General features: G+C 50.4%; 1 protein-coding gene across 2 annotated transcripts in view; it reads left to right on the top strand.

Moving 5' to 3' along the window:
- The window catches only part of PITPNM3 (PITPNM family member 3), a 101,156-nt gene that overhangs the window by 52,894 nt on the left and 31,773 nt on the right, over positions 1-16,489 (top strand). For both annotated transcript variants that reach the window (XM_065910327.1, XM_065910326.1), the window contains exon 4: positions 4,517-4,564. In XM_065910327.1, coding sequence (XP_065766399.1) covers positions 4,517-4,564 — 48 coding nt within the window. The remainder of the gene's footprint in view (positions 1-4,516; positions 4,565-16,489) is intronic.

The raw sequence follows: 16,489 nt of genomic DNA, 5'->3' as shown, positions 1-16,489 counted from the left end.
CAGGCTACAGACCAAAGTGTCAGACAGGACTGATGTGATTAACACTTTTACTTTCACTTCTTGAATGGCTGCTGTGTGCCAGGCTGTGTGCTAAAGACTTTACACTCGTTGATCATTTGATCTTCACAATAACTCTCTAGGTAGGAGCACCACCATCTCCATTTCATAGATTAGAAGACTGAGGCTTGCAGAGGTTAACTTGTCCAAGGGTACGTGTCCAAGATTTGAATCCAGGTGTTTAACCATAATGCAGTATAACCCAAGGGCTTTTAGTACTTATAGGGTCCTCAGAGAACACTGGACCCACACTCAGCCAGCCAGTCAGTTCAGTCGCTCAGTCGTGTCCGACTCTTTGTGACCCATGGACTGTGGCAGGCCAGGCCTCCCTGTCCATCACCAACTCCCGGAGCTTGCTCAAACCCATGTCTGTTGAGTTGGTGATGCCATCCAACCATCTCATCCTCTGTGGTTCCCTTCTCCTGCCTTCAATCTTTCCCAGCATCAGGGTCTTTTCCAATGAGTCAGTTCTTCTCATCAGGTGGCCGAAGTATTGGAGCTTTAGCTTCAACATCAGTCCTTCCAAAGAATGTTCAGGACTGATTTCCTTTAGGGTTGACTGGTTTGATTTCTTTGCAGTCCAAGAGACTCTGAAGAGTCTTCTCCAAGACCACAGTTCAAAAGCATCAATTTTTCATCACTCAAAACGTGGTCCACTGGAGAAGGGAATGGCAAATCGCTTCAGTATTCTTGCCTTGAGAACCGCATTAACTGTATGGAAAGGACCCACACTAGATTGTGGGAATGAGGCTCAGTGAGGGCGAGGGACTTGCCTCAGTTCACACAACGAGTCCATGGGAGCCTGAAAGGGAATCTCAACCTCCCGACTCCACCTCTATACTCTCCATTCTCCACTCCTGCCCTTGAGAGCACCCAGGGGCTCTGATCCCATGAAGGAGGGAGACAGATTGGGATTCAGGTGACGTGAGCTGAGAAGGCAGCCCTGGCAGACAGAGGGCTGCAGAAACAGGGTGATGGATTCTGGTGCATGGCAGCTGGGATGGTTCATTCACTTGGAAGGGAGTCGCCCATTAGCTGCTGGATTGTTGGTGGGGAGGTGGCAGAGGTTCCCATATGGGAGCCACCCTTGAGTCTGCAAGGAAGGGAATCGCAACTTTCCTGGGGAAGGGCTTGAGGGGTCCCCAGGAGAGGCCTGGAGGCGGCTTCTCTCTGTGCCCCAGAATCTTCCTTGGATAATTGGAGTCATTGGGAGAAGCTGTGGACACATTTTTTTCAGGGAACTAACTCAGACTTGCTCAGGAAGCTGGGGATACCAGTCCTGGTGTCTGTAGGTTCTGCCATCAAGGTCGGAAGAGAGGGTCCTACCTGGACAGCAGGATTCTGCTTCTAGCTAGAGATTCCAAGCTGGAGGTGTGACCTCTGTGTTGCCTACCCTGCACCCTACACACCAGTCTGACCACTTCTGTGCTGTCCCCCAGGTCACAGACCTTTGTCCTGGCACAGCAGGGGGACCCTTCAGCAGGGCAGAGTGAGACCTTCCATTGGACAGATGTGTATAATTGAACCCCCAAAACATGGAGCCAGAGAACCAGGACTAGGACTCCTGATGCCAAGGGGCTCCTCCTGGCTGAAGATCCTTGGGGGTGGGGGTGCCTCAGATGGAACTGCTGACTGACAGGGCTCCCTGTGGGCTGAGGCTGAGGACCTAGGACTCCAGTCCTCAGAGTCCAGCCTCTCTCTGGCTACAGGGAGTTTTCTAGCTCCTGGAGGTTCGGCTCAGGTCCTTTTCTGAGCCCTCCAGTCAGGTAGGGTGGGCTCCAAGTGGACGTTTCAGACAGGAGGGATTTGACCGTTGCTGAACCTGACCCTGTGAGGCCCCTGGGATGCAGAGATGACCTTTGAGGACAGAGGTCCTGAGAACTGAGGCCTTTGAGGGGCAGGCAATGTAGATCAAAGCCTTCATGGAAGAGGTGGCCCCGGGAGTGATTCTCAACCTAGTTGGTAAGATACCGAGCCTTTGAAAGAGAAAGATGGAAGAACCGTAATGGTGTACCAGTGATTTGGCTGGTGGAGGTGAAGCAGGAAGGGGTGGGCAAAGGTTGGTGACGTGGGCGGGGGCCACTCTAAGGAGAGGCTTTCTTGCCAGGCTCAGAGTTCGATGATGGGAGGGCTTGAAGCAAGAGAGTGGCTTGGGACGGTCAGCTTTCAAAAGATTAATCTGGTGAAGTCAGAGGCAGAGAAATCCAACAGACCAATATAAATGCCAGGAAGGTGAGGGTCTGTTAAGAGTTGCCCTTACTTCCGCTGCGCCTGGGTGTGTGAATCAGTACATACACCTCTCTGGAGAGAAATCAGGCAATAAACACTAGGAGTCTGAAAAAGCTTCCTGCCCTTGGACCCAGAATTGTCCTCCTTTGACTGTATTTTGAGGAAATCATAAAACATGCAGAAAGAGCTTCAATCACAAAGATGTCCTTGCAGCAGTAATTATAATGGTGAGATTTTGAAACTTTCTGCCAATAGGATAATTTTATTTTTAATTAAAATTTTTATTGGGGTACAATTGCTTTACAATGTTGTTTTATTTTCTGCAAGGTGGATCAGCCATAGGTATACCTATATCTCCTCATTTTTTGGATTTCTTTCCCATTTAGGTCACCACAGAGCACTGAGGAGAGTTCCCTGAGATATAGAGTAGGTCCTCATTAGTTATCTGTTTTATACATTTCCAACAGGGATTCCCTGGTAGTTCAGCTTGTAAAGAATCTGCCTGCAATGCAGAAGACCCTGGGTCAGGAAGATCTGCTGGAGACAGGACAGGCTACCCATTCCAGTATCCTGGCCTGGAGAATTCCATGAACTGTATAGGGGTCACAAAGAGTCAGATATGACTGAGTGACTTTCACACACATGTACATTGTAGTGTATACATGTCAATCCCAATCTGCCAGTTCACCTGGAGAAAACTGTAATTCCAAAAGATCCATGCAGCCTAATATTTATTGTAGCACTATTTACAATAGCCAGGACATGGAAGCATCAACAGAAGAATGGATAAAGGAGATGTGGCACATTTATACAATGGAATATTACCCAGACTTAAAAAAGGAATGATATTGTGCTATTTGCATAGGAGGGGATGAATTGCTAATAGGATAATTTTAAAGTCAACCATAATGTAGTTTGGGCTTCCCAAGTGGCTCAGTGGTAAAGAATTTGCCTGTCAATGCTGAGGATGGTCGCAAAAGGGTCAGACACGACTGAGCAACTAAACAGCACCAACAATGATGTAGGCTCTCCATAGGATATTCCAAGGCCATTGGAGTGATATTTATAGAGGTTTCATCGCTTTATGTATTTATTCATGCTTCCACTTGAAGTGCTTCTTTATTATCTATGATACCTTTCAGAGCCAACCACCATTCATCTATCTGTTGGGAATACAGATATAAATGACATAATCCCTGCCCACAGAGGGCTGATTTGATCTCAGTTGGCCCCAAGAAAATGTGTATGGAAAAAAGCCTGGAAAGAATGACAAAGAATGGAACCAGCTTTCCCTCAGTTGTGAGATTATAAGGAATCTTTTCCCTTTTCTATGTTGGTTGGTGTTCTCCAAATGTTCCATAAGGAGCTTGTATTACTTTCATAATTATAGAAAAAAGCTTCTCATCAAAAGGCAGGAGCTATTGCAATAGCTTAAGGAGACAGGATGGATTTCTATATTTAGGGAGTGTGTGTGTGTGCGTGCGCATGCATGCTTCATTCATTTATTCATTCACCGAATATTGACTGAGACACACAGTTCTAGGCCTAGGGACACTCCAGTGCACAGTACAGAAGTACCTTCCACTGGGGAGTGCCAATCTGGTGAGATAGGAGAGGGTAAGGAGGAGAGAAGGAGCCAGACCCCCCGCGTTCTGTGACTGATTGAATGTGGGGATGAGACAGGGAGGGGGTCATGGGTGGTTCCCAGGCTTGGTGAGAAGGTGGTGCCTTTGTTGAGGTGGAGACTTGGGTAGAGGGGCAGTCCCAGGACCCACTCTGTGCTCGTGGTGTTGGTGGGCAATCTGATGAACAGATGTCCAGAAGGTGATGTGGATCAAGGACTTAGGAGAGAGGCTGGACTAGAGGCAGAGCTTTCCGGTTGTCTGCAGGGCCATGGTGACCCTCACGGGTGAGAGTAAGGGCAGAGAGCAACCCACGTAAGCATCTGCTCTATGAAGGTGAGCAGGCAAAGGTAAAAAGGTGTCCAGGGCCCGCCTTCCCAGGCAGTGGCATCAGGGCTCCTGCTTCGTCATGTATGAAAGTATAAAGAGCCCAGATCTGGGGGTGGCAGGGGTGGGGCAGGGCATGAGGGGCTGGGGGAATCCCTCTGCCCACCCCCTGTTCAGGGAGGGAGCAGCCAGACAGGAGGGGCTGAGGCGGCCACCGTGGCCTCCCTGTGTCTGACCAACAGTGATGGGGTGTCCACTCATCTGTCTCTTTTCTTCTGCAGGAGAAGGGAGCACGCCATGCACTTCCAGCCTCCTCCAGGAGAAGCAGCGTGAGTGCCCCCCGACTATTCCCCAGGAGTCTCTTCTTCTTGGAAGGGCCCAAGCTCCCTCACCCACTTGGGTGGTAGGGTTTTCACCACTGCAGGGCATCAGAGGGGCCACTGTCTGCCCCCGGAGCCTGAGGCTGGGGGGGGCCAGGAGGCGGAGACCAGCAGAGCAGGTGGAACCAAGGGAAGCCTCGTGTGGGCTCTGCTTGTGGGCAGAGAGGGTGGGGGGAACGGGAAAGGGGAGCAAACCCTCTGAACCTTTGAGATCGACTCTTTCGGGTGACTCGACTTCCAGGAACCACAGTGGGTGACACAGTAACCAAGGCAGTGCCTGGGCTCAGGACCCTTAGGTCCCATCACTCGGAGGCCGTGTCTGCAGAGTGGGGCTGCCCAGGTGCTTGTGGCCCTTCCAATGATGCAGGCTCCTCCAAGTTTCCTTCTGCCGGTGTTTTCTCAAGAGGCCAAGCACAAGGTTAGACCCAGGAGAGACTTGGTAAAGATGTCCGTTTCTGATGCAGCAACCTCAGGGCATCTTTGTTGGAGGTTTGGAGTGGACTGGCAGATGTCTTTCCTGTTGACAGTGTTGAGTTTTACACGAAGTGGGGGTATGTGTGTGTCTGGGGGAGTCTGGGCTCAGAACTTTCCTTCCTTCTCTCTCCTGCTCTCTTTTGATCTGCGGTTGCAGCTTTGCCCATTCTGCCCACCCTGTCCCCCAGGCTGAAGTCTTTCTTCCTCCAAGTTCTTCCATCCATCAGTCACAGGACGGGTACCTACAGCACCAGCTTCCCATGGCCTGTCCCGAGTAGGTGCATCGGTCCCCGAGAAGGTTTCTGTGCACCTAACATTCAGTGACAGTTCATAGATGAAGCCGCTCAGGGGTTGGGAGGCTTGGGTGTCTCTGAGAGGGGCGCCCCCTCCCCACCCCATCAAGGCTCAGGCCAAAAAGTTCACGGGGCAAGGGGAGGGGCAGTGCAGAGAGTGGGAAGTTCTCTCTCTCTCTCTCTCTCTCTCTCTCTCTCTCTCTCTCTCGTGTCCTTACAGGATGTGAGGAACCAAGCCCTGTATGAGGGAGTCTCTGCGTTAAAATGTACCCACAGGATTTTTTTTTAAACAGCTTCCTTTATTTATTTACTTATGGCTACACTGGATCTTCATTGCTGCACAGGCTTTTCTCTGGTTGCTGCGAGTGGGGACTACTCTTCATTGCAGTACACGGGATTCTCATTACAGTGGCTTCTTGATTTTTGGGAGCACTGGCTGTAGTGAGCAGGTTCAGTGGTTGTGGCATATGGTATGTGGGATCTTCCTGGACCAGGGATCGAACCTGTGTCCCCTGAATTGGCAGGCGGATTTTTATCCACTTACCACCAGGGAAGTCCCTCCAAGGTTGTTTTTTTAAGCTATGTACGCTTCCATGGCTGATTCATGTCAATGTATGGCAAAAAACCACTACAATATTGTAAAATAATTAGTCTCCAACTAATAAAAATAAATGAAAAAAAAGGAAGCAAAAAAAGAAAAGATATGTACGCTTATTATTTTATTGATCACTCCATACAGCATATGGGATGCTGTTCCCTGGGATTAGTTCCCTGATCAGGGATCAAACTTGTGCCTCCTGCAGTGGAAACATGGGGTTTTTAAGCACTGGACTGCCAGAGAAGTCCTTACCCATGGAAATTTGATTTGTAGAGGTGACTGAGTGAAGACCAGAGAGATCAGTGCTTTTGACAGAAGGATTTATTATTTACACTTCTCCAGGGGAGGGACCGTGGGGGAAGCACCAGGTCGGTCAGGAGGCAGAAGGAGCGTGGGGAATGCATGGCCCAGAGCCCGGATTGTGTTTTCCATAGGAAAGGCATGGCAGGGCAGAGGAGACAGCTGAGGACTGGCTGGTCTGAATAATGTCGCAGGCTCTGGGCTACAGGATGGTCTCTAGTTCTAGGGTTCCTGGGCAGGGGGGTGGATAGTGGCTTGGTGGGTGAGAGTTAGATAAAGGTGATTGGCGGGAAGGACCCACGATTGGTTGGTTTGCATATGAAAGGCACATTCTAGGGTGAGCTGTTTATTATCTCTAGGAATTAGCATGGTCTGGGAGGGGCAGTCTCTCCTTGGCCAGCTAGACTCCCCTGGAGATGTCAAAATATCGTAGAATAAAAGCAAAGGATTAATCACATTCATCGGGAATGTGAGAGAGAAACCAAGCCCAGATCACTCCTGGGCCTCTGGGAGGAAGAAACCACAGCATCCTCAAAGGGAGAAAACACGGCCACCTGCCGTGGGGCTGTCTCCACGACGCCAACCACAGCTCTGTTCTGCACTGACACAAATACACTGATCAGACGCTTGGTGTCTTCCAGACTTGGTTGGAAAAATGCGTGTTTAAGGAGAGTCAAAACCTTTTTATTTATACCATGGTTATAGATTTTAGTCAGAATGATATTGCTGAAGGTTGTCATCCACGTCTGCTCCTGAAGCATATTTTAGTTTAGTAAAAAATAACTATAGATGCATGGAAGAATTTCAGAGCTGAAATGGTCATTGAGGGCGGTAATTCCCAAGCACAAACCCAACATTTTTGACAATGAGACAAAACGACATTTCTGTAATGTGTTTTATTGTGATGTTGAACCCATTCAGTTGTGAGAACGGGATTTTTATTCCATAATTTTGTCCTGTCTACACATTATGACATTCAAATATCTTTTCTTTTATGACATGATGGTGGTAGTTGATGGTGATTTGCGGCAAAATAAATGTCTGTGACCCTGAATAAAAACAGAATAATGGCAATGCCTGACATTTATAACATGCTCTATCATTTATGTTCTACTGCTGTGTATATTATCTTATTTAATTTTTCCATTTGGTTTTTCAAAACCTCACTAAAAACAAGGTGGGAGGTGGTGCAAATTGCCCTGCATGAGGGGTCAGAAAACCCTGGGACTCGTGTGTCTGAGCTTTAAAGGTACAGACCTGGTTTTGGAGCCCAGCTGCTTCATTTGCCCTCTGTGCTGCTTTGGGCGAGTTACCTGGCATTTCTGGGCCTCGGTTTGCTCAGTTGTGGAAAGGTGATCACAATGTCTACTTTACTTCTAGAGTCACCGCGGGCATAGAGGTAATATACGTGGGTGTCAGGGTCTGCACCCCGCACATAGGAAGAGTTTCCTGGTTCTCACTTATTATTGGCTTTTGGATGAGGTTAGAACACTGGTGCAGGTGTAGGAGCTGAATCTTAGCTGGTCCTGTGGCAGGCTCTGCTGTCACTTTCACAGTCTGAGTCCCCAGGGAGCCCTCCTGAGCTGGCCACAGAGACTGGGAGGAGTTTGGGGAATGGGCCTGCGTGGGCCCCAGTTCCCCTGCAGGTACGGGAGGTAAGGCCCTGTCTTCAGTGATCCTGGAGGGAGTCTTGAGAGGGTGTTCTGGAATCCTGCCCCCTCTGCCAGGCAGCCCAGCCTTCCTCCTGCAGCTGCACTGATGCACTGGCAACTTCTGGCTGCCTCTGGCTTGTGCTTGCCATTTGGAACAAGGCTTGAGGAAGCCTAGGGGGCCAGTGCATGGGGGGCCAGGGAGGGGTAGAGGAGAGACAGGTGCTCAGGTCGGGGTGCAGGAGATCTGGCCCCCCCACCGCCCCCCCACCGCCTTGCTACACAGCCCCAGCCTCTGCCTGTGGTTGGCCTCCAGCCTGTCTGTACGTGGAGCCCCTTCCCACTCTGACGTTCCAGCTCTCTCTGATTTTCTGCGGCTGCCTCTGTCTCCGGGTCTCCTTTGCCTGCCGTCTTGCTGTCCTGCAGTGTTCACACTGCCCCACAGCGCAGCCACATTTACAGAGCGCTTCCAGCACCCGGGGGTTTCCCTGGTGGCTCAGCTGGCAAAGAATCTGCCTGCAATGCAGGAGGCCAGTGTTCGATCCCTGGGTCGGGGAGATCCCCTGGAGAAGGGAATGGCAACCCATTCCAGTATTCTTGCCTGGAAAATCCCATGGACAGAGGAGCCTGGTGGGCTACAGTCCATCAGGCCACAAAAATTCAGACATGACTAAGTGACTAAAACTTTCTGGCACAGACGTGGTGCTGGGTTCAAGGACTTGGTGAGCTTATTACCTGTTCATTGAACCTCACTCTTCTGTACCAAGTGAATGGCACCATTTTCTGCAAGCTCAAGCCAGACACCTGGGGGTCCTAGACTTCTCCTTCTCTGCCACCTTCCAGAGCCAGATTGTACCCCCATGAGCACCCATTCTGACCCCAGGAGAGTTAATGCCTCCACCTGCTCTCTTTCCCATCCCTTCTCCAGTTGAAGCCACCATCGTCTCTCTCCTGGACAAATCCAGCCCCCCATGCTGGCCTCCCTGCCTCTTGTATTTCCCACTTTGCTTCTTCCTCCAGAGTGTCAGAGGGAACTTCAGAGCTGGCAGACTTGTCCTTACACCCCCCGATGCCCTTTCGTGATTCCTCTCCAGTAAGGGATGAGATTTTCCTCGGCATGACCTAGCTGCCCACCTTTTCTACATTTCTTTCCCCTTCCTTTCCATATTGACTTCTAAAAGGAGCTCCAAGCACAGTTTTCTCTTAAGCTAGATGGGAAGCTGGAGCAGTATATCCAGCCCCCTGGAGGGGATGCTCGCAGATGCTAGCAAGAGATGCTAGGAAGGACTTAGGCTTCCAGAGTGATTCCCTTGGGACCCAGCCCTCTTGGCCTCTGCCCTCTAGTCCATTCACAACTGTTTGGATCAGGGAGTGGGTCTACCCACTTCCTGCTGGAACTTACCGTTGTCACAGGGGAGCCTGGGGGCACAGCCATTGGTTCGGTGGGTGTAGTAACTCTCCTTCCCCAGCCCCCCAGGTCCCACTCCAGGGAGGAGCGTGACTCTCCCAGGAGACCCATGGTTGCATCACTCTCTCCATCCCCCCTCCCTTGCCCTCTCAGCAGCTTCACAAGGCCCCGGGCGCTCTGCATGGATCTTTATGAACACCTGGATGCTGGGAAGGGCTGCAGTCATCACAACTGTGTCACACTGAGAAGATGAATGCATGTATGCTAAGTCCCTTCAGCCATGTCCAGCTCTTTGTGACCCTGTGAACTGTAGCCCGCCAGGCTCAGGGGTAGACAACCTTCCACCAAAGTTTCTCAAACCTAGGTCGCTTCACTCCTTTGTCTCCAGAGCTTAGTCTCATGTCTGGTCTGAGCTCCCATTCTCCTATTTTTCCCCTTTGTGGTCACCCCAGGTACTGGGAGAAGTGCGCCGCTATCCCCCGTATCACACACGTACCGTCTCCAAGAGCCAGCTCCACGAACACCCCCCAAAAACCGTGCAGTCCACAGAAAAGTGCAAGTCGGAGGGACTTCCTCTCTCTCGTCTGCACCTGTGGGGGTGGGAGGAGGGGGCAGGCAGACAGGAGGACTTCCTATGTGCCCTTGGAGTTGGACCCAGTCTGTGTGGAGTACAGTGTGACCTGCTCATGTGACCTGCACTTGTGGTCATCAAATGGCTTTCCTGGGGCCAGTGCAGGGCGGCAGGCAGTGCCCGGGGCATGGGGTGGGTCTGCCCATGTCCATGCCAGCTTGTTAGACCAAGGTGAGCCATGGATCTCTGAACTCCGTGGACCCCAACAGTGGTCCGGACTGAGTGCCAGTCCTGGTCCCAGACCGTCCCTCGATCTTCATCCTGACCAAGCCTCTACCCGAGACACCGACAAAGTCCCAATGTGTCCCAGGCTGTGTCCTGGCTCCAGTCCCAGATCTGGGGCTGACCTTGGTTCCTTGACCCCAATAACTATCAGAAGAGCCCATAGGTTATCCCAGAAAGGGAGAGGGGATGATGACCATGCTGTCATGGGGACGTGGCTTGACTTCACCTCCCACTGCCTGCAATCAGGGACTAAAGGAACAGCTCTGAACGTCCAGACCAGCCACCAAAGGGCTATCCATCCTGCATACCCTCATCCCCTTGGCACCCCCAGGATTCCCACATAGGTGTGGTACATGAAGCCCCCAGCCCATGGCTGGCCTCCCCACTCTCTGCCTGGTAACTGGTATCTTTTCCTGGCCTGTGTGGGCAGCTTGCTGAGCACAGCTGCAGACGGGCTATATTTAGCCGGCTTTAATGAGCTCAGGGTGGCAGACGTCCGCCTTGGGAGCACTTTTCTTGCGTGCGTGTGCGTAAGCCGATGCTTGGCACGGTCCATTTGTGTGTGTGTGTGTGTGTGTGTGTGCGCACGCAGGGAAACGTGTGCCCATGCATTTGTGAGTGTGCAACCCTGTGTGTGTCAAAGCACCGATGCAGTCATTTACGCGAGGCTCCGTGTGCTGTGTCTGCTTTGCCTGGGACGTGTGCAGCCCCTGACACACAGAGGGGCACAAAACGGGAACAAATGATTAGTTCATTCATCTGCTTGTTTGAAAAATATTTAATGAGCCTCTTTTATATGCCAGGACCTTAATAGTCTCTGGGGATAAAATGGCACAAAAACAAACCCAGTTCCAGCCTTGAAGGACCTTACAGTCTGCTGGGTGTTGGAGGAGGGAAAGACAAGTGAAATAACCACAAAACTGAAAGTGTAAGGATTAGTCCCAGGAAACAGAAAGCCATGGTGCTTTTGGGGGGAAGAGAGTGAGAAGGGAAGACCCCCTGGAGGAGGGAACACTGAGGTTTCTGTAGGGGCCATCTGGGCACACAGGGGGAGAGGTTGAGTCCAGACACAGAGAACAGGATGTGCAAAGGCCCTGTGGCAAGAGGGGCAGGAGATGCTTGAACACAGTCCAAAGGCTGCTGTGGTTGAGCTCAGAGAGGGTGAGATGAGTGGTGGAGAGGTAGGTGGAGATGGGGCCTGGCAGGAGGACCACACAGGCTGTGGTCAGGATGGGGGAAGCTGCAGGAGAGGACAGTGGGGGCTGATGTGACAAGATTTCTGTAGGGCAGTTAGAGTCTAGTCATGATTCTGTCAGGGGTTTCCAGCAGGAAAAGGAAGACTCTCAAGCAGCGTGACTGGAAGAGAGTCTAGTGGGCGGGACTTCATTCTCTGGTTGAGGAAACCCACGGGGCAGAGGACGATGCCCTGGGCCTCTCCCAGCCCTGAAGGTCACTGTGTGGAGAGTCCTCACCCCAACCCCGCAGAGCCTGGCCTTGAGGAGAGGGGCCTTGGAGGGATGGCCTGTGGTGATCTGGCGGGAGGGAGCCTCATTGGCGAGTGGGGAGGGGGAAGCTGGAGGGGAACTTGGAGCCCGTACTGCACCATCCACTGGCTTACTTGTGAAAGAACCATCCCTTCCTTTATTTTTTTTAAAACTGTTTGAGTATGGAGACAGGGATGTTTATTTGTTTTTCTAGAAGCCACTTTGTAATTTTGACTCTGTAGACTCACCCAGCTGGACTGGTGAGACAGCCCCACTCTGATTCCAGGGGTTTCCCTTTTCTTCCTCTTCCTGCCCTGGTTCCAAGGCCCCCAGGGCTCTTGCCCACCACACTGGTGGGGGAACAGTGTGTGGGTACATGTGTGTGTGCCGGGAGCTGTCTGTCCACACTCACGGCCTCTGTGGGGCTCCAAGCCCCAGCCCCTTCTGTCCTGATCTGTGGCTCCTGGCTTAGGGGCCAGGCTCCGTGTGGCACAGGGTCATCAGACCCCCCTCAGATCATTCTCTATCTTCCTGGACTTGCAACAGCCCCCCAAGTTGGATGGGCACCCCTGCTAGGTCTGCCTTCTCCCCTCAGCCTGGGGCAGGGGGTGGTGATCTCTTTTTAGTCTCCAGGAACCTCTGTCTCCTCAAATCCCTTTCTCCTGAGAACAAAAGGGCTTTTGGAAACAAGAGCTGGGAAGCTCTGCCACAAAGCTCCCCAGAGGCAAAGAAGCTGGAGTGGGGAGAACATACAAATTGGTATCTCAGAAAAAAGCAAAAAAAAACACAAAAAACAAAAAACCTGTGTGTGCCTGCTCTGTGCCCTTTGAAAAGAATTCTTATTTTTAATCTGTCTCTAGAGTAGATAGCACACAGACATGGTATAAAATATAAAATTCTAAAGGAACAAAGGTAATGAGAGTGTCTCCCTCTTTCCAGAAGCCACGATTGTGACTACATTCTTCTAGAACATTCCAGAGATATTCTCTGCAAACACGAGCATCTCCATGAATATTCATTTACATATAGCTTTATATATACCCCACACAGATGGTAGCATCCGGTGCCTTCCACTCTGCACCTTACTTTTCTCAGACGATAACGTATCGGGAGTATTTGACTATTGAATACATCGGGGGAGCATCCTTCTTTGCAAAGGGTGTGTTATATTTCACTGTGGCCTGCTTTATTGAACCAGGCCCCTGTTGGTGGGACATAGGTTGCTTTCCTTTTTTCCTTTTTTCTTCCTCTTTTTTTGGCTGAGCTACGTGGCTTCTGTGATCTTAGTTTCCCGATCAGGGATCGGCCCCCTGACATGAAGTGTGGATCCCTAACCTACTGGACCATCAGGGAATTCCCACAGAGGTTGCTTTCTGTCTCTTGTCCATACCATAAAGACTGTGATGATGGTTAGTGTTGTACCCACGTCATCTTGCACATGAACTTGGAATTGCTGGGTCAAGGACATTCTGTGTCTGGAATGATGACCTTGTCACACTGACCTCATCAGAGGTTGTACTGGTTTTTGATTTCACCAGCAATGACCTGTTAGTTTCTGTTGCACAACCAAGTGAATCAGCTACACATGTACATATATCCCTTCTCTTTTGGATTTCCTTCCCATGTAGATCACCGCAGAGAACTGAGTAGAGAGGTCCCTGAGCTATGCAATTGGCTCTCATTAGTTATCTATTTTATACATAGACCAGTAGTGTGTGGGGCTTCCCCCGTGGCTCAGTGGTAAAGAATCTGCCTGCAATGCGGGAGTCGTAAGGGATGTGGTTTCGATCGCTGGGTCAGGAAGCTGATCCCTTGGAGGAGCGCATGGCTACCCACTCCAGTGTTTTTGCCTGGAGAATCCCATGGACAGAGGCGCCTGATGGGCTATATAGTCCATAGCATCGCAGAGAGTCAGACACGACGGAAGTGACTGAACACGCGGGCGTGCACCAATAGTGTGTATATGTCAACCCCAACCTCACAATTCATCCCGCCCCTTTCCTTCCCTCCTTCATGTCCATACATTTGCTCTCTACTTCTGTGTCTCTATTTCTGTTTTGTAAATAATCTCATCTGCACCATTTTTCTAGACTCCACATATAGGCATTAATGAATGGTATTTTTCTGACTTCACTCTGTATGAAGGGATTACCGTGGGGGAGTGTGCTGTTGGGTTCCTTTGCTGGCTTGACGGGGGTCCCTTAGAGAGTAGGACCCAAAAGTTCAGGCAGGATTCTGCTCCTGATCACAGCCTCGCTCCTCTTTTCCTCCCTGCCAGGGGCTGCTCTGCAGGCATGCTGTGGTGTGTAGGCATTCAAGCATTTTATTTATTTATTTTATTTTTGATTGTGCTGGGTCTTTGTTGCTGCATGTGAGCTTTCTCTAGTAGTGGCGAGCAAGGGCTCTTCTTTTATTTATTTATTTGGCTGTTCCAGTTTTAGTTGTGGCATGTGGGATCTAGTCCCCTGACCAGGGATCAAACTCGGGCTTCCTGCATTGGGAGCATGGAGTCTTAGCTGCTGGGTCAGCAGGGAAGTCCCGGGGCTATTCTTCATTGTGATGCACAGGCGTCTCATTATGGTGGCTTCTCTTGTCAAGCAGCTTGGGCTCTAGAGCACTGGCTCAGTAATTGTGGCTTTCAGGCTTAATTGCTCAGCAGCATACGGAATCTTCTTGGATCAGGGATCATACCTGTGTCCGCCTCATTGGCAGGTGAATTCCTATCCACTGCACCAAGCAGGGAAGTCCATGTGGAGGCATTTAAAAGACTGATAAGAACACCCCTTTCTTACCCCCACCTTTGGGGGTGATGCTTCAGGAGGATGAAAGAGCCTTTGCTGGGTGACCTGAGTTCATATTCGCACCCTTTCACTTAGCCTCTCCAAACCTCAGTTTTCTCATCTGTAAAATGGGCAGAACACCTCAGGATGAATGTGACGTTTGCCTGAATGAGGACTAGAAACTTAAGACACATTGAGGAAGACTGTGTCTACTATAGGAGAGTCCCCAGGAGAGAAGATGCCAAGCTCTCTAGCATCGCTGTGTAGTGGCAGGAAGGGCTCTTAGGTTGTATGTCTGCAACCTTCCCTGGGCCTGATTCAAGATGGCCACACTGGTTTCCCCCAGGGGAGCGGCTCCTCAGAGCTATCCCCAAGCTCCCTTGCTGTGGCCAAAAGTGTGTTTTCAAGAGTTAGGATCTGGGACCCAGACTCTAGTGAGGGTCAGGCCTTAGTGGAGACCAGTATCCCTGGAGGTTTGGCGTCATTCTCCAGATGAATCCAGGCTGACTTGATGGGGCTTCTGACCCTGAAAGGGTTGAGGACCAACCTCAAGGGTTGAGGAGGGGCCCTGGCCTCTAGATCCCCCACTCCTGGATGAACAGTCCTTATCAGCACCCCTGCTGAGTGACCACTTACACTCTAACTTGTACAACCTCCTGAAGGGCAGGCAGTGCCCTGCCTTTGGGTCACTCTTGAACTGTTAAACATGTCCTTAGTTGTGCTGATTTGGAACTTTCCAGAAACTTTCCCCACCCCCATTCATCCCACACCTTTGCTTCCATGACCCAAACACAGCTCAGCTGGGATTTGCAGGCAGCCACTGTGTCCTATGAAGCCTGTTCTTCCCCAGGCTGGGCTTCATTCCTTAACTTTCCTTCCCAGTTATTGGGCTCCAAACATGTCCTCAAAGTGGCCTGAGCTGCAGAGACAAAACAGGGATGACCCCTCCTCATTCCAAAGTGTCTAGTGTGTGCAGCCTCAGAGGCTGACTACCTTTAGGGAGTCCCATTACCCTCGCTCAAACTGTTTGCAGCCTTTGGTCACTGGGCTTGGTCACATGACATAGATCTTTGTTGTGTGACCTGGCCTTGATCATGTGACCCTCAAGTACTAAAAGATCCTCGAAGTCACCTGCTGTATATCTGATTCATCTTGGTACTTTCAGCCCTGACACAGGTTTGGGCAATAACCAGTGGAAGAGGAATTGGCAAGTGATATCAAGTTGAATTTTTAACTCAAATGCAGGGTGGTGACTCACTCATCGGCTTTCCCATTTGTTCCTTCCTTCCATAACATTTCTTTTCCTTTTTGCGTTCCCTCATCTGCTCTTGGCTCCCAGAGGGCAGAGCACTTCATTTTGTTTTGTCTGTAGTATTTGCATTTAGTAGAATCAGGAGTTGTATGATAGCGTGTTGAAAATGTCCTTATTGTAAATATGACACATACTTGTACTGCATTCATTTGATGTATTCATAAATAGTATTAAACTAAAGGAAACGAGTTTGCTAGAGGAAAATTGGAAAACAGAGAAAAGTAGAAAGTTAAAAAAAATCACACATCGTCCCACCATCCAGAGAAAACCACTTATAAACATTCTGTGTTTTCTTCCACTATCAGGCCTCTAACCCTTCATCCCACCCCTCCACCTAGATTGCTATTTTACATAAAGCCCAAGACTGGGGCACCAGGGAGGAGGGTGGCTGCAGTTTGAACCCCTTGCTTGCTGCTGAATGAAGCTCTAGATATTCCCAGACATTTCTAGACCTAGCTCCTGTCTCCCACATCAGAGTGGGACAGCCAAGCCCTGGGCTCATCCAGAAAAATGTGTGTGTGTGTGTGTGTGTGTGTGTGTGTGTGTGTGTGTGTGTATGTGTGTGTGTTTGCCCATGTGTGTGCTTCAACATGCTCTAAAGGATTAGATATTTTTGCAGGCATGTCTCAGAACTTGCCATGTGATCTCAAGCTGGGCCTAGTTCTATTCAGTTGACCCTGGGGGGTGACTTAAGAGAGAGAGAGGGCGACTGTCAGGGCT

The sequence above is a fragment of the Muntiacus reevesi genome, chromosome 18 (assembly GCF_963930625.1).
Source record: "Muntiacus reevesi chromosome 18, mMunRee1.1, whole genome shotgun sequence".
Lineage (NCBI taxonomy): Eukaryota > Metazoa > Chordata > Mammalia > Artiodactyla > Cervidae > Muntiacus > Muntiacus reevesi.
This window is presented reverse-complemented; position numbering and strand designations above follow the sequence as displayed.